General features: G+C 30.6%; 3 protein-coding genes across 6 annotated transcripts; 2 read left to right on the top strand and 1 right to left on the bottom strand.

Moving 5' to 3' along the window:
• Positions 1-1,597: 1,597 nt before the first annotated feature.
• On the bottom strand, positions 1,598-6,861 carry LOC137831811 (myosin-binding protein 1-like). Of its 4 annotated transcripts, none has more exons than XM_068639632.1 (4): positions 6,637-6,861; positions 4,974-6,193; positions 3,095-4,561; positions 1,598-2,057 (listed from the first exon to the last, which is right to left on the bottom strand). In XM_068639632.1, exons 2-3 carry the CDS (start codon positions 6,076-6,078, stop codon positions 3,108-3,110), a joined length of 2,559 nt encoding a protein of 852 aa, XP_068495733.1. In that variant the 5' UTR covers positions 6,079-6,193; positions 6,637-6,861; the 3' UTR covers positions 1,598-2,057; positions 3,095-3,107. The 4 variants fall into 4 exon arrangements, with proteins under 4 accessions (XP_068495733.1, XP_068495736.1, XP_068495734.1 ...); XM_068639635.1 differs by having other exon boundaries at positions 6,761-6,861; XM_068639633.1 differs by lacking the exon at positions 6,637-6,861 and adding an exon at positions 6,474-6,627.
• Positions 6,862-8,887: 2,026 nt separating this feature from the next.
• On the top strand, positions 8,888-12,083 carry LOC137831810 (probable aldo-keto reductase 1). The gene is made up of 7 exons (XM_068639631.1): positions 8,888-9,198; positions 9,291-9,458; positions 9,555-9,758; positions 9,880-10,052; positions 10,229-10,325; positions 10,616-10,772; positions 11,587-12,083. Exons 1-7 carry the CDS (start codon positions 9,139-9,141, stop codon positions 11,778-11,780), a joined length of 1,053 nt encoding a protein of 350 aa, XP_068495732.1. The 5' UTR covers positions 8,888-9,138; the 3' UTR covers positions 11,781-12,083.
• A 2,461-nt stretch (positions 12,084-14,544) lies between these two features.
• Positions 14,545-18,091, top strand: LOC137831809 (probable aldo-keto reductase 1). The gene is made up of 7 exons (XM_068639630.1): positions 14,545-14,777; positions 14,866-15,033; positions 15,169-15,369; positions 15,483-15,655; positions 15,831-15,927; positions 16,202-16,355; positions 17,686-18,091. Exons 1-7 carry the CDS (start codon positions 14,724-14,726, stop codon positions 17,877-17,879), a joined length of 1,041 nt encoding a protein of 346 aa, XP_068495731.1. The 5' UTR covers positions 14,545-14,723; the 3' UTR covers positions 17,880-18,091.

Raw genomic sequence — 18,091 nt, 5'->3', positions numbered from 1 at the left:
AGAGAGAGAAAAAAAAACATTAGAAAATACTCAAAAACTAGATTTTTCTTATGCACGAAAATAATTTCTATTTAATTTTAGCCGATATCTTAAACAAACTGAAATTTTTATTTATTTTTCTTAAAAGCATATACAATATCAAATTTTAGCCAACTCAAACAATAGATAAAGTAAAGACCTATGTTTCAATTCCTTTTAAAAAAATGGTCGAATATTTAGGGGTTTGATCTCTTATTTGTCTTTAAATTGATTTCTGTATATTAAAAACTCTCGTAAAAAGATGTCGTGAGCATTCAAAATTATATCTGAGTCATGACCTATTTATTAATCACAGATATGATAGAAGTACATGAAAGAAAGTGTTACTTGCAAGAAAAAGGACAAATAAAAAAACATAAATTTTAAATATTATATAAAGAGATAAAATTACAATTTAATATCTAAAAGTTTTAAATTAAGGATACAGGTTTTTCATATAGTTCGATATCTTTACTAATACACTTTTTTTTATTGTCTCATGCAACAATATTGTTTATTAAATATAATATATAATTAATATTTAATAATTTTCAAATAATTATTAAAACAAATTAATTATACCACATCCTTCTTAAAAATATTTAAAATAAATTCAATAAACGATAAAAAAAATATTTCATTCGTTGCAATATTTCTGTGGGTTACGTTAAATTTGTGCCCACTAAAAAAAGCTTTGATAAGTTTTGTTTAATACGGTGGTCGAAATCGGGCAATTGCTTTCTCCATCCAATAATTTTGAATCAATGAATTCTTAAAATTCCAGAATTGCTCTTCATTCTAGATAAAAGACATCATATTTGTCGTAATTATAATTTAATATGAACAAATTATAGTATATAGATAGATATAAATAAAGTTGGAATCCATTATAAGAATTATCGTTAAGCATAATGATATAAATGAAAATCAAATACAATAAGTATACTTCCTGTATTCTTATTATTTCTCTAGTCATGTACTTATACTATGGTATATCCTTTTATGTTTTTGGTCTTCTACCAAACTTTCTATTTTGTCCAACCAACACTGCAAAGTTTTGGATTCAATTCTTTCTAGTTTCGGAGGCAATTACTTTTAGTACCTCCATATCAAATTGTTCATAAATTGAAAATATTGTGAATTACATAATTTGAAAATCTATTTCAAACTCTGCAATATAATCACAATTTAAAAACCATTTTAAATTGTATAATCCAAAAACATATTACGTACGATTTATAATACAATAATATATTTATGTTATTCATAATTCATAAATAAATTTCAGATTGTAAGTTAGAGTACATTTCTAAATTATGTAATCTAAATTCTGAATTATATAATTCAAAAATTTAAAATATATTTCTAAATCAAAAATGTATTTTAAATTATGTAACATGAATTAAGCAATCTAGAATGTATTTTTGATCTAGAAATATATTTCAAATTCTGAAATTTAAAACATGTTTCCAAATTTCACATTCCAGAAATATTAAGTAGGAGTATTTTAAATTTTTCCAACATCTTTATGAAGGTGCAGGAAGAAACCATAGGGGTGAAGAAAACAAATTGCCAAGACTGGATCAAACAGAAATTCATGAACAAAGCCTAATATTTGGGCCAATATTTGTACAAACACTAGGGCAAATAGAGCCCATATATAAAATTTTCACAGATGTTAATTCACTGTATATTCAAACTACACAATCCAATACGAGAAGATTACACCAATTAAACAAACAAGCAGTCACTCATTTACAATGAAAATATGACAAAGGAAAATTTTTTGTTGTAAAAAGACAGTATAAATGGCAGACGAAAACCTTGTGAACTCAATGCAGCAAAAACGTTCAATGAAACCCCGAATAAAAGGCAGGGGGGAGAAAAGGGAAAAAGAAACTCAACATTATTTCAAATCCTATTTTCTTATATCCTGGATGAAAGCAAGCTATGTTACTGTACAGTTGCAACCAGCCTTGGTAACCTGGTTCACTATTGTACAATTTCACTTCCTCCTGGTTGCCGATCCAATCATTGGTCTGCAAAACAAGTAGTATCCAAAAGTGAAAATTTTGTTTACAGTATACTAAAATAGTAAAATCTGATGCAAATTTCTAAACAGCATAGGATTGCGTAATCTTCCTTCAGATGTCAATATTGTATTTTGCAATTATTTGTTGTGAGGTAAGGAACCACGAATCATACTAATGAAGTTTTGCAGACATCAACATTAATATGACCTCTGATATATGATTAATGATCTTCCCATTCATTTGTTGTCTCACACACTGCTAGAAGAAACACCTTTTATGGCTTTTTTTTTTCTTTCTAAATTGATTAGAATCTATAAATTAATTTTTTTCTCCATATTATCCTTTAATTTTGCAGTCGTTAAATTATACTTATACTCTAACCATATACGTGACTGCATGATTAATCCATAAACAATTACAAAAACCTACCAACTAAAGTGACAAACTATTCCTTGAACAAGACTTCACTTTCTCTAAATCTAAGCTGCTTGTTAATTAATACTTAACACTTTCAGCATTGAATCATACTTTCATCTCGATCTTTTTCATTCTTGAACAGAACAGCAGCGACATTTCCAGATCCAACCACCAACTTGACTTTATTTGCTGTATTATCCAACGTCATGTCATCTTTGACATCAATCCCACCTCCCCACCATTTTATTGTCAGCCATCTACTATTTCTTAATTTACATAAATATTTAGTAATTTTGTAAATACGGCAATATCAAAAAATCCCCTAATTGACACCCAATTAGAAAATAATCTTTTTTATTTGATACGTACGTATTTAAGTCAACGAAATTTGCCCATCTGAAGCTTCATTCACTAAACATATATCACCCGGTCAAACATTTTCCTCCGTACTTAATATACTAAATCACATAGGCACATAATTATCGTGGACAAATTTCTTTTCTAAATTAGTCCGAAGTTAAAACAAAAAAAGAACAGATAAAGTAAATTGGATCAATATAATTTTAAAAAATAAGACAGAAAGATTCTTTGATTTATTGCCTAATGTTTCAGCAATAATTACTGACCTTATATACAGCCTCAAGCAACAGGTTCATCTAATTCTCTTATTCCAATCTGACGTAATTGTTGTAGGTGATCAGCTACTTCCCGCAATAATTTAAGTCCTTCTTCTCCAGTGCTCGACAAGTTGATACTATGCTTAAGGAAACTCAAATCCGACTCAAGAACTTGCAACCTTCCAATAAAATCGGAAGCCAAACTTCGTGTAGAAGATAAATCATTATTCCCAAAGAGCACAGGAGAGCTATGTCCATTGAACCCAAGTTCACTATTTTTCTTGCAAACTATTGGTTCCTTGGATGAGGAATGATCACCCTTGTCATCTGAATTTAATTGAAGTGAAGAAACAGATTCTTGCATTAGAATATTATTATCCAACTTCTCTAAGTTTTCCAGGCATTCATTTTCATCATTTTCAGAATTTATCCAATTGTCCCTAGATTGATGAATATTCAGGAATAAGTAAACTTGCTTCTCCAAGTTCTCCAAACGTTGGGAAATATATAACCTTTCATCTTGAAACTCCAATGGTGAATTTTTTACAGATTGAATATTCTGTTTCTCCAGAGATATGGGTAGAACTTCAGCTTTGTCAGATATATCAGTATTTTCAGTAACTGACTTTCCAAGGATAATTTCATCCTTTTCAATGCAATGATCCAATCCAATATCTTTCACCTTCATTTCAGAGTTTATCTCCACCTCAAGCTTTGCTTCCAACTCTACGATCTCTTTCTCCTTCTCAACCAGAAGGTCATTAGCTTTCTGCAAAGCTTCGGTTTCATACTCTGACTGCTCATCCATCATTCTTAAGTACTGCAAGGCTTCCATGTGTAACGTTGCCTTTTCTTCCTGCAGCCTTGTTATCATAGCTAATGCTTGATTTGCAGCAACTGCAGAAGCATTTCTTTCTTCTTCCAGCTCTTTATATAGAGCATTCATAAGTTTCCTATCATGATCAACTTGTCTCTTTAGCCTGTCAACTGCACTTTCACCTTCAATTTCACTGACAATGCTTCCATCCAGAGATAGACCAGATTCATTTCGCTCAAGTGAAATCATCCTTTGAAGTATCTGCATTCCAGCAGCGTTAGAAACATCAGAACTCTTCACTTCATCACTGTTCATAGACAATCTTGGACTAATGATGTCATTAACATATAGATCGGTCCCTCGAGTTGCTGAAAATTGTGACAGCAAAATCTTCAAATCTTCACTGATTCTTGTACAATCCTTTCCAAGCCAATGTTCTACAAGCATGCCAGGTCTTCCTCTGTTACTGACAGCTAGCTTATAGGCATCACCAAGATCAAGTAAATTGGGGTTTTGATGACCAATATCATTAGAAAAGGGGGTTGATTCTAAACCTGCTTCCGATGTTTTTGGCTTATCAACTGACTCAATTGTTTCCTCATAGTCCGTGGTTATTCTTTGCTTAGACTTTAACCCCACTTCATCAGTTGTCAAATCATCTATAATAAAATGGACAAAAGGTTTTTCGTCAGTACAAATACTCATGGAACTTATGCACTTAAAATAGTAAAAAATTAGGAGCCTATTAGGTTTCATAAAATGTTTCCTGTTTTCATAAATAGTTACTAAAATATCATCTTGGTTTGACTTTATTTCCTGCTTCTAAATATTTGTATCGGAAAAAGTGACAACAACAAAATCTTGTTTTCACTATTTTCCATACAAATCTTTGACAACAAGAAGCAAAGTAAAAATAAGAAGACATTTCTGTAATGATTTGTTAAAATAGAAAATGTTTTCTCAAATCAAATATGCCTATATTTTTCAGCTATGAAAAAGGTACAACCTTTTTAACGCATTTATATAAGTGTCACATGGTATACATAAAAGCAACTGCAAAAAATAACTTACAGTTTTTCTTTGAATGTTCAACAGGAACTCCTATTTTATTTGATAATGCAGGGACTTCATTACAGGAAATAGGCTCAATTGTGGAAGGACAGACAGCATTTCTCTCAACCTGCTGCTGAGAATCGAATTCGGCCAAACCATTCCTACTGTCCAGTGTTGCTTCTGTAGATTTACTGCCATGAGCATCTGTATTTTCTAATTGCATTCCTGCCTCAGATAATGATGGTTGAAGTCCAGAAGAGAAAATCCCGAGTTTCTCTGAATCCAAATCCTCATTTAAATCAAGGATGGGAGGCTCCATATGTTCACATGAAAATTCTATATCTTTCTTGGTGTCACATGTACCCCTAACAGGTACGCTTGTACCACCATCATCAGATAAGGAAAGTTCCTGTTCAGACTCGGTATCAGAAGTAACCTTTAGCTCAGTGTAACCGACATGAGGTAAAGGATCTGCCTGTTTACTTCTAAGGCGAACACCTCTGGTGGATACAAATGACTTTGCTCTTCTTTTCATGTGAAAATTGTTTCCAACAACATTTGATACATCAAACTCAGCACCGCCAGACCCAATTGATTTGGTAATCACCAACCTTCGATCACAACTTTTTAAAGCCCATTGCTCATTACAACAAGAACAGAATCTCGCACTCTCATTTCCACCAAGTAATGGATCCTGATCAAATCTGGACACGGATCCCTCTCCTAATTTACCCACCAATAACCTGTAGGTTTCAGCATTAGATTTGTTGACAGTAGCAAAAGAAAAAAGGCAGCTTTCACACATTCCTTGAACATTCACAAGCTTATCATGTGCACGACAAAGAACCAAAGAAGAAATCTCCGTCTTATGACCACTGCAAATCAAGTCCCAATAATATCCATCTCTCTCCTTGCCTAACACGTGATCAAGCCTTGAGCAGAACAAACACGGTGTTTGCAATTTGCAGTAACCAGCAAGCTTTGTAATCAAATAAGAAAAAGCAGCATCAATAAACAGGAAAAAGATCAGCAACCATTCAAGAAAAGCCGAAGCCAAGGCCATGGTAACACTCGGGGAGAGCTTGCGGCACTCAGAAGACGAGATTCCGGCGGCAGCCACCATCCACACTTCTCAAGCGGCTTCAAAATTAGAAACCGATTTTGCTTGAAAGTTCAACAGATCAAACTTTGACCTTCTTCCCGAGATGATATAAATAATTGAAGGCAAAACGTCCAAACTGAATACATTCAGGAAGGAAAATCAAAATCAGAATATTGTTTATCTATTAACATCATCATCCAATAATCTGAAATTGAATAAAAAAGACAAACTGGAGAGCATAAACACGTTGCTTAAAACAAGATCAAACCATGAAAACGGAAGGAAGAAGTTGGAACAACTATTAATTCATTTTGATTGAGATGCTAAAGTTAAATTAATGAATCGACATGTACTATAAAAGTCTCAGGTGAACCTAAAAAGAAAGAAATAAACTGAAACGTAAATCTTATTCGTACCAATATCACCATGAACAGGTAATTTAAAGCAGATGAAACCAAATCGAATTTTCCAAGTATAAGATAGTGAATTAAAGAAGACAATAAAAGAGGAGTTATTAGTAAGCAGTTATTGGAGGAACTGAAAAAATAAATGAGATGAAGAAAATGAAGTGAAAAATACCTTATGAAAATTATATTATAGCAAGATAATTTATGAGAGAGAGAAGAAAAGAGAGTGAAATGAGATGAAGAGAATATTAGAAATTAAGAATGTGAACCGATCCAAACAAAGTAAACCAACTAACACAAAGCTTGAACTTTCCAACGGAAATCCACGCAATTTTCACCCTTTTTCTCTTCTTTCTTTTGCGCGGACAAAAAGAAAAGAAAAAGATGAGAAACCGACAAGGACAAAAAGGTCAACCCAGTCTTGAGTTTAAAGCAATATAAAAAAATTAAATTATTATTACTAAATAAAAATATTCTTAAATATAATATTATAGTTCTTAAATCTGATTGAATTACAAACCTAACAAATAATTTATTGACAGATTATTTCGTTAACAACTATGTTTAGATATAGTAACTCCAAATATAATTTTAAACTATATAATTTAAAATTTATTATGATATTATGAAAGGGGTATTTTGGTCATTTTTAAATTAGACAGTGTCTTGGATCACACTCAATTTGACATATTCTTTTACCAGTTGAGTGATTGATTGTATTTTTAAATATTAAATTATTCATTTTTAAAAATATTTATCTGAAAAGTATTTTAATTTTTTTAACAATGAAATTACAATTTTAACGAAAATAAAATTCCAAATATGTGAACTATTTCACTATCTTCAGGTATTGGTTGAATTAGAAGAAATTTTGTATTGGTTGAATTAGAAGAAATTTTATTAATATAGTATAATTTTTTATCTTAATTATTAAAATATATAATTTTTTAAAAATTATTAAAATAAATAAATCATATTAATGTGACATAATTTTATTATAAAAATATGACATAATTTTAATATATTTAAATTAAAATCGTACTAAATTAACACGATTTAATATAATTAAAATTTTATTAAAATTATACAATTTATTTATTTAAATAATTTTAAAAAATTTATCTATTTTAATCATTAAAAAATAAAATTATATTAAACTATTAAATATTCTGAATTAAACTAAGGCTCTCTGTTCAATCCAGTTTAAGATTTTCTTAGGTCACACACTAATTTTATCCAAATCCAACAAAAAGATATATACACTCCTATTACCAAACTTGTACTTATTTTATAATCACAGTTGTAAATTGAAAAATGTTTAAGATATTTTTTCAATAAATATAAAATACTTAGAATTTAAGATTTTTTATAAAAATATTAGATCCAACTTCTTTTCTCTAAATAAAACATAAGAAATTGAACCAAATAATAAAGTCTATATATTTCCAAGTTCCGATAATAAATTTTAAAGCTAAAAGTGTGAGTAATTTTACGCTCACCACTCTCCGTCTTATATTTGTCTTCTTTTAACTTTTCAACCGACCATTAGTTGTGCTTCTTTATAAAAGTTTGTCACATTACCAATAATATTATTGTGCTGTTTCTATCAATTTTGTATCATTACATTTAAATTTCAAAAGTAAAAAATGCAATCATATTTATTTCTATATGTTAAAATAATTATGAAAAAAATTAATGAGTTTGTTTATACTCAAAACTAATATTTGATTATAACTATAACAAGTTTTTTATTTAAAACTTATTACTAGTTTCTTTAAGAATAATATTGTAAAAATATTTTTTATTTTAAGGCATATGGTATTGTATGAGATAAGTCTTCTCGAGTGAACAATTGATTTATTATTTTCGATTGTATTTTTGTTTTTTTTTTCTCTCTTAACATTCGTGTTTCGAACATTAATAAGAAGTATAATTATAAAATGTTATTTGATGATTAAATAAGTGTTTAGTATTCAAATACAATTAACGTTATAATAATAAAAATATCTAGTTTTGTTATTGTATCTATCTATATGATATTGATGAATTTTTTTCTTTTGGATCGAAATTAATATATGTGTTATATTAAAAATATATTAACTAATTCATTATTGTCTTAATCTTAATACAGACATAATAATCGGTAAACCGTTCTGCCCCTGTCAATACAGTATTTATAAAGTATTTCTAAACACTTATAAAATGATACTTTGTTCACAAAAGACATTTTTAATTAAATTTAAAAGCTATCTGTTAACTTATACTCATGACCAAAATGTTTCTTTAGGCAGAAATTTGCAAATTTATGAAAAACATTTGATGGAACCCTGAACAAGTGGAGTTGATTCTCAAAGTTTCACAAAGAGTAGGAAAATAATTTACACTTTTATCTTTCAAAAGTCTGTGTTATAATCAGACAAACCGGAACCACAAGCATGTTGTCGTGTTGGTGTGGAATTCTGGTTCTTCTATGCTAATGCCTTGGTGACATAACCAAAGTAGATTTTAACTTTGTGCAGTCAAAATATTCCCAACCACCCTGAAAATATCTGTCAATAAAAAACTATAACTCACAATAACACCTTCAATAATTGTACTAAGAAAAACTTGTACCTCCAATAATAGTATAAATAGGTGTGTCTGTAGTTATCCAGCAAGAACAGGGACGAAGCAAATGGCAGAAGAGATGAGTGTGGAGATTCCTAGAGTCAAACTTCGAAGCCAAGGTTTTGAGGTACTATCTACCTTCTCCTATTCCCACTTCGATTAATTTCAACAACATCAAAGATTTTGTATAACACTGAATCTTGTTCTATTTCACAATAGGTTTCAAAGTTGGGGTTGGGTTGTATGAACCTTAGTGGAGGCTACATTGATGGTATTCCTGATGATGAAGGCATATCTCTTATTAAGTACGCATTCGCTCACGGAATTACTTTCTTTGACACTGCTGATATTTATGGGGCCAACGCTAACGAAGTTTTGATCGGAAAAGTAACCATTTTTTTTCTCACCCTTGCTTACACTTCAATTAAGTGATTCTGGAAATACGGTGGAATCACTTTCAGAGTGTTTCGTTGTTTTGATCAGGCTTTAAAGCAGTTACCAAGAGAAAAAGTCCAACTAGCCACAAAATTTGGCATTGCAGGAATCAATTTTCCTCATACGCAAGTCAAAGGTACACCAGAGTACGTGCGATCGTCTTGTGAAGCTAGCTTGAAACGTCTTGATGTTGAGTACATTGACCTCTATTATCAGCACAGAGTTGACCAAACAGTACCTATAGAAGAAACAGTTCAGATTCCTTCTTCCATTACACCTTTTTTATTTCTTAAAACTTATTATATACTTTGTACTGCATGTTCTGTCTCAGTAGACAAAAGTTACATATGTCAATGGTTTTGTTGTATTGTAGGTAGGTGAGCTAAAAAAGTTGGTGGAAGAGGGAAAAGTGAGGTATATAGGGTTATCTGAAGCGAGTTCGGATACTATAAGAAGAGCACATGCTGTCCATCCCATCACAGCTTTGCAAATAGAGTGGTCCCTATGGACCCGTGACATTGAGGAGGAGATAGTTCCTCTCTGTAGGTTAGTTCAAGTTCTTCTCCAAGATCATTGGAATGTATAATTCTCATATATGTTCCTTAACTAAAAATAAACAAATATTTTGACACTCTATTTAACTGAGTTACTTGGAAAGAAGGTAGAAAAATACAATTAAAAAGAATTGATCTGCTGTTTATGTGTTTATGTTATTGATACAGGGAGCTTGGCATTGGAATTGTACCATACAGCCCTCTGGGCCGAGGCTTTTTTGGTGGCAAAGGAGTTCTGGAAACCATGCCTGTAAATAAGGCCCTGGTACAATATTTTAGCATACATTTGTGTATTTCTACTGGATACTGCAGAATTTTTGGATGTGACAACTAGCTGATAAACAATCAATCCTTCAACTTGAACCAATAGTAGATTTGTTTTATAATTGCTATGTATTTTTCAAATTGAAAATACTTGTGTGAATGAACAAAAGTAATGATGGAAGGTACCATACATTTTACTTTTCCATATCAAAGAAAAAGTTGGACTGGATACTGAAAAAAACTATGCAGAAGAGATCTGATTGCCTAATGGCTAGTAATTTCATTTGGCAGATTGAATACCATCCTCGCTTCAAATCAGAGAACATGGGAAAGAACAAGTTAATATACGACCGAATAGAAAGCCTTGCAAAGAAACACCACTGCACTCCTCCCCAATTGGCATTAGCTTGGGTACTCCACCAAGGAAACGATGTGGTTCCTATTCCTGGTGAGTGACAAAATATGGTTACCTTTCTAAGATAGAGAAAGTGATAAAATATCTTAAATACCAACTACTCCAAATTAGTATCTCAGTGTATAAGGATTCAGGATTATGGTTTTATTTTCTTCAATCGGAACAACTTATTATGCTAACATATTTCTATGACTTCCCTTGAACACTGGTCAAGAAAGAGTATAAATATAGACTCTTCAAGAATATGTGGGCGATATAGTTGTGCATTTAGCGTGCTTATCTTTGTGGCCTGTTAATGTGTGGTTAGAGACATTAGAAAACTTTTGGTTAACTTTACTTTTTTTCCCATTGAAGAGATAGGGGAAAGTTGACCATTTACTAGAATTAGCTTATATAGCATCCAACTGCAGCGCAAGAACGATCTAGTGTACTAAGTCACTTGCTGAAGCTTCTCAATGAAGTTCTATAAATGAACTTTATAGTCATCTCAGGCATTTCCCAGATTATGTATTGTCTTTTCAAGTGGTTATATTTTTTTCTTCAACAAGAATAAGTTTTGATGAAAATAATGAGATGATTTTCTTTTGTTCTGTATGCAGTTTTCCTAAAGCATTTAAAGTAAGAGTATTTTATCTTTCACCAAGTCCATTGTTATGACATTTGTTAGATAGTAGATTTTTGTTGTGCCATTTGGTAGTCGGAAGAGTAATCAGATATGCAATAATTCTGAGTCTTTGGTGGATCACTGCTATAACCAAGGACAATTTATCTATCTATCTAAATTTAACAGGTAGGCTATCAATTTTTTACTCACCACAAATGTACAACTCTGACTGTACTTTTACAGGAACAACCAAGATTAAGAACCTTGATCAAAACATCGGTGCATTATCACTGAAATTTACAGAAAGTGACTTGAGAGAAATTTCTGAGGCTGTTCCCATAGAAGATGTAGCAGGGTCTCGATACTTCTTTGAGAATGACAAAGATTCTTGGAAATTTGCCGACACACCTCCAATAGATCCGAGGGTCTCAACTTAAGACATAGTAAATCATTTTCAGTTGGCAATTCATGAGATGCAAGAACTAGTACGATTATAAGCTGCCAGTGCATTATGCAGATGTAGTATATAAGGATATGATATGTTGTGAGTTTTCTTTTAGCAGTATGCATAATAACTTAGTAAGAGTCCAACTCAACTATGGACACGTGATGGTTGGGTGGTTAAAGTTTTTAGTTTAAAATGCAGTACTACCTGATTATGTATTAAGCAAAAGTTCTGATTGTTTTTATATATACTTACAATTAAACGTGAGGGTTTAACTCATGTTTAAGGAACCAAATGTGTTCTTCTTTATTGGTCTTATTACAAGGATGATATGTCCAAACCCCAATGTGCATGACCTTATTTTGGTATAAATCCTAAATTGGTATCGAGAGGATTTGACTGTAACTTGTATAGATGTCAGTATTTTTATTTATATGAAAGAGAGATACAATAATAAGAAATAAAGATAATCATTAATATAGAGAAATATTTATTAACATGTTTTCCTATTTGATATAATCAAATTATAATATCTTCTTATTTAATATTATCAAATTATATTTTTAACCATGTGTATCTAAAAGTTAATTTGAGCTGCAAACTAATTTGGAGTTGAGTAAAAGGAAATTCGACTCGGCCTAGTAAAATGTTGTAAAACTGAGCTAATTGCTGGAGATAATCTTGTCAAATTACAAAAGTAAACTTATTTAAATAAAGCTATTGATTTTGTGCTTGTCATAACGTAGTACTAAATTTGAATAAATTAAAAAAGTATTTTTAAAAACCTAAATTAAATTAGTTAATTTGATATTATACAGAAATAGAGAGAGTATTTACATTGTTAGTTATTTCTATATTAAAATAAATAAATATAACCGTTTTTAATTTAATTCAATTCATATAATAGTTCAGTTTTTCTTTATTTTATCATAAATAGAAAAAAAAATAGAACTCATTGTAAATTAAAAAAATATAACTGAATTGGGTTAATTTCAATCCTGAAGAAAAAAGATGTGAGAGAATATTCATAATTTGGATAAAAGAAAATGATGGGTAGGAAATGAGAGAAAATGAATTCATGTAAAGAGCCATTCCCCCTCTTCTCACCCCTCTTCTCATATATAAAAATTGGAAAGAAAAAATACTTAAGATAGTGGTGTTCTTTTCTTTTGTTTTTATTTTTGATTTTGTCATGATGATATATATAATATTTTTTTATTATTTTTTCATTATATTGAATGATATGTTGTTAATAAAAAAAATGTATGATATTTAGGAGTTAGAGTTTAGGATTTAGGGTTTAAATATTTAATATTTGTTTTATATATTTTCTCTTCTCTATAAATAAATTTATTGTACAGTTCGCATTACATATAATATTTATATTGTAAAATGTCCTCTAAAATATCTACATAGTTATGTATTTACATACAATCTAATTTAATATAAATAAGTATAATAATACATTTGTATATGTTAAATAATATTATTTTTGCGATTCTTTCCATGTTTGAATATTAAGTAACTCATATATTTTTCAAAAATAATTATTTAAACATACCGAAATAAATTATTCAATAGTATAAAAATCTAAAAAAAATCTTATGTTTTATTATTTAAATTTTTTAAATATATAAATAAATTTGTAAACTAACATTTTATATCTTTTATAAAAAAAAAAACTCATTTACAACTATTACATCAAGACTTTAAGAAACTTTATTCACAAATCAACTTTAATATATCACACAATATACTCACTTTTTTTACATTTTTATTTTAAATTCTTACAAATTAACTTTCTCCAATCCTTATACTCTTCTCAATTCAAACAGAATTTAAGCTATTGTATAGCACATTATATCTACATTGAAAGTTTAAAATTCATTTCCACTGTCACTAAAGTTGTATTGCCCAATATAACTTTACTTTGAAAGTCTAAAAATCATGCAATCAAAGCACATTTTCTTTAAAATGAAGTTCTGTATCTGATTTATCCAGGTTGATAATTTTATTAAAAAATATTCATTTTAATAAAATTAAAAAAAAATATAGATGTACGGAGCAGCCCTAAATTGGTTTTGGATTTGGTGTAGATTCCGTTGACCGTTTTTGAAAGACACGGATAACCGTGGAGCGTTATTTTCTTAAGCATCCTTTAAAACAATATTTTATCCCATTGTTTAAGGAGAATACAAACATTAATTTATAATTAGGTCTCTGTAAATGTGCGAATTTTACTTATATGTATTAATAAAAAATGTTTTAAATTTTTATAAAAAATTGCTTTTATTTTGATTCATACAGGATTTGTTTAAAATAATAATTTGTCAATTAATTGACACAAGTGAGTAAAACTAACAAATGTAATTTTTATCCTTAGTTAAAAAATTATTTTGATTTTTATAATATTTTACTTCGTTATGTGAGTAATTTAACAGTACGATGAGTTATTCGTTACATAATCATTTAAAAAAACAAAGTTCTACATTTTCTTTGAATTTCACCATTAAAATAGAGAAAGTTAAAAGAATATATATAAAAGCAAGATCCATAAGTTTAGGATGAATTAAAAAATGGATTCCATAAGTTTGAGATAAAAAGATCAATATATATATATATATATATATATATATAATTTTATGATATTATTATTATTCTAGTTCAGTATGGTATATGAAATTAATCCTTTTTTTTTTATATGTTATAATTTTTTAATTAATAATATTAAACTGTCGTTGAAAAGACACTAGGTCGAATTTGAATTAGGATAGTGGAAACGTAATGAGTGATGAAAAGATGGGTTTCTCTGACGCACTGAATGACGAAGCGAACGAGCTTTTCTGATTCCTATATAAAGGCCTCACCTCACTTGTAATGGAAAAGGAGTAGAAAAGAAGAGACTGTGAATCTTTGAATCACCAACTAAACAACAATGGAGGAAGTGCAACACATTCAAAGAGTTAAACTTGGGACCCAAGGCTTTGAGGTTCTTACTTACAGTGTCTAATATGCTTCTCTTATCTTCATACTACTAATGCGTAATATTCATTTTTGTGTTTCTTTTTCTATTACAGGTTTCAAAATTGGGATTCGGATGCATGGGCCTAACTGGAGCGTACAATGATCCTCTCCCAGAAGAGGATGGCATTTCTATTATCAACTATGCCTTCAGTAAGGGAATTACCTTTTTTGATACAGCTGATGTTTATGGAGCTAATGCCAATGAACTTTTGGTTGGGAAGGTACAAATTATTTCTTTTGATTTCAAGTAATCATGCTTGTGTTGGAATGGATTGAAGTGTATATATGACTGCAAATTTTCCTTTATTAGTCAGTTGTTGTGTTTGTCATTTTCTTTTTTGGTTTTGTTTGACAAGGCTTTGAAGCAGCTACCCAGAGAAAAGATCCAGATAGCCACGAAATTTGGTATTATGGGAAGAGACTCTAATGTTCAGATCAAGGGTTCGCCTGAATATGTGCGCTCGTGCTGTGAAGCTAGCTTGAAGCGTCTTGATGTTGAATACATTGATCTCTATTATCAGCATAGAGTGGACCAATCTATACCTATAGAGGAAACAGTTAATCATTTCTTCCTTTCAGAAATCTATCTATGATTTTGCTCATATGTAGCAGAACACATTATAAAGCTGTTGATGTTATCTGAATTTTGTCACTCCTTATTATATTTTAGGTGGGTGAACTTAAGAGACTGGTGGAAGAGGGTAAAGTGAAGTATATTGGGTTATCTGAAGCGAGTCCAGATACTATAAGGAGAGCACACGCAGTTCATCCCATCACAGCTGTGCAAATAGAGTGGTCTCTGTGGACTCGTGACGTTGAGGAAGAGATAATCCCACTCTGCAGGTTAGTTCCATTTTTTTTTAAGTTCGTGCCCTGCGCCTGTTGTATAAAAAATGTGAGTTGTGAATGTTTATATTAAAGAAAAACAGAACAGTAAAAGAAGGAAAATGAAAAGAAAAGTTATAATACATTTTTGTGTTAATCTGACTTCAATTTTGTAATGCTTCTATTGGTACAGGGAACTTGGTATTGGAATTGTACCATATAGTCCTCTGGGTCGTGGATTTTTTGGGGGAAAAGGAGTTCTGGAAAATGTGCCTGCAATTAGCAACCTGGTATATATCATTGTAGCATTTACAGTTTCACCTGTGTTTCTACTGCATAAGGTGGAAATGGAATTGTTAAGATGTGACAAATAATCAATTCTCATTATTGAATATAATTTTTGTTGGTTTGTTGTCTTCATTGCAAATACATGTAGTATTTAAACTTAAAATGGTTATGCAGGGAATGCCGACTTATATCTTTTTCTCACATAAAAAGAGTATAAAATTATACTTAAAAAAAAAGGTTATATTGTTTGCTGATGGTTATTATTTAACTTGTCAGAAAAGACATCCACGTTTCCAAGCAGAGAACCTGGAGAAGAACAAGAATATATATGAACGAATTGAAATCCTTGCAAAGAAGCATCAGGCCACTCCTGCTCAGTTGGCATTAGCATGGGTTCTCCAACAAGGAGAGGATGTTATTCCTATCCCTGGTGAGTGACAATCTATCAGATACTCTCTCTGGTCTGAACTGGTATCCTATGTACCAAGAAGATAGTATTTATTATTTTTATTATTTTATTTCCCAATCTGAACAAATTATTATGCACCTATAGTTTTTTTTCTTAAAAAAAACTTTGTTAAACATCACTATTAACCTTGACATTTCAGTCTGCAAGTCCAGAAAAAATCCATTAAAAAAGAAACACAGAGGAACAAACCAAATCCATGCTCAAAAACATACAGAACAAGCTTCCTTAAAAAGAATTAAACAACACGAAACATGGAAAAAATTCCAGACTAATAACCGCACAATTTCCTTCATGAAAGATGTGAGATACTTTAAACTCTATAGCATCACAATTCTTCATGTATTTCCTCCATCTACCTCTGAGAAACCACAGAATAATCTGAGAAGATATCATTCCTCATAGTTTTTTTTGGAAGAATTAACTGATGATTTGATGTAACTTTGTGGAAGAATTAACTGATAATTTGATGTAACTTTATGGAAGAATTGCCTGATAATTTGATGTAATCTTTAACAGTGTGTATAGCCGAATCTAGGTCTATGTTTTGTTGAAATCTATCATGATTTCATTCTTCACAGCATCGTAACAGCAGTCAGGGGAACATCTTTCACTAGGGGCTACCTCCAGCTTTAATAAACTGAACAAAACCAACATAAGAGAAGAAATGTATACCAGAAAATTTTTGCTGCCATCAAGACCAGATTTCCAAGGCAATATTAGATTAAAAAAAGTGAAAAAGTGTTTTCTTCTTGTTGCTTACATAAAGAACCGTAGAGCACATTGAAAAACCTTTATACTGAATCTCCTCAACAGAAGTCATTCTGTTGTGCAACAGCTTCCTTGAAACCAGAGAGTTTAGTCATGTACTTTTTATACTGGTCAAATAATTGAAGAACTGGTGCAGTATAATAGTGCATTCCATGTTTTAAAGACTCAGTTTTTTCTTATGTACTAATGTTGCTGATTGAAGGTCTACTCATTTAATTAGATTGTATATCTTGCTATGCAAATATCTACTTGCCTTCTCAAGTGCTTAGTTTCATAAAGTTCTATAGGAGGAAGACCTATTAAAAATATTTGTTGATTTCTTTAGCTCTATATCCAATCTCCCTGCAGCTTTTACCAAGGCTTTATTTAACTTGTATCGTGTCATTGATAAATATTGAGGAATACATAAAGTATTTTGAAAAGTTTGAACTGTTATATCCAAAGCATTTTGAAGCACAAATATGTTCAGTGTTCATAAATAGGTGCATGATTGTTCCTCATCAATTTCTTTGCACCTTTACAGGAACAACTAAGATTAAAAACCTGGATCAAAACCTAGGAGCCTTAGCAGTGAAACTGTCAAAACAGGACCTGAGAGAAATTTCTGAGGCGGTTCCCACTGGTGATGTAGCAGGTACTAGATTCTACAATGGAATGGACCAGCTTTCTTGGAAGTTTGCCAACACACCTTCAAAAGATTCAAGAGTCTCAACCTGACGCACTCAACTCCACCTTCAGTAAGAGAATCCACATATCCAAGTTACATGAATTGAGGGTAATAAGGCTGATATCAGGAAGCTATTAAAATATCAATGATGTCTCCATGGGGGACATTTTAGACTATTTGGCTGGTTAAAGTTTTTATTTAAACTGCAATACCTTTTTGTTATACAATAAGTAATAAATAATAATAGGTTGGTATTTATAAA

This window comes from Phaseolus vulgaris, chromosome 6 (genome assembly GCF_000499845.2).
Source record: "Phaseolus vulgaris cultivar G19833 chromosome 6, P. vulgaris v2.0, whole genome shotgun sequence".
Taxonomy (NCBI): Eukaryota; Viridiplantae; Streptophyta; class Magnoliopsida; order Fabales; family Fabaceae; genus Phaseolus; species Phaseolus vulgaris.
Note: the sequence above shows the minus strand (reverse complement) of the source record. Positions and strands in the feature narration are given on the sequence as shown.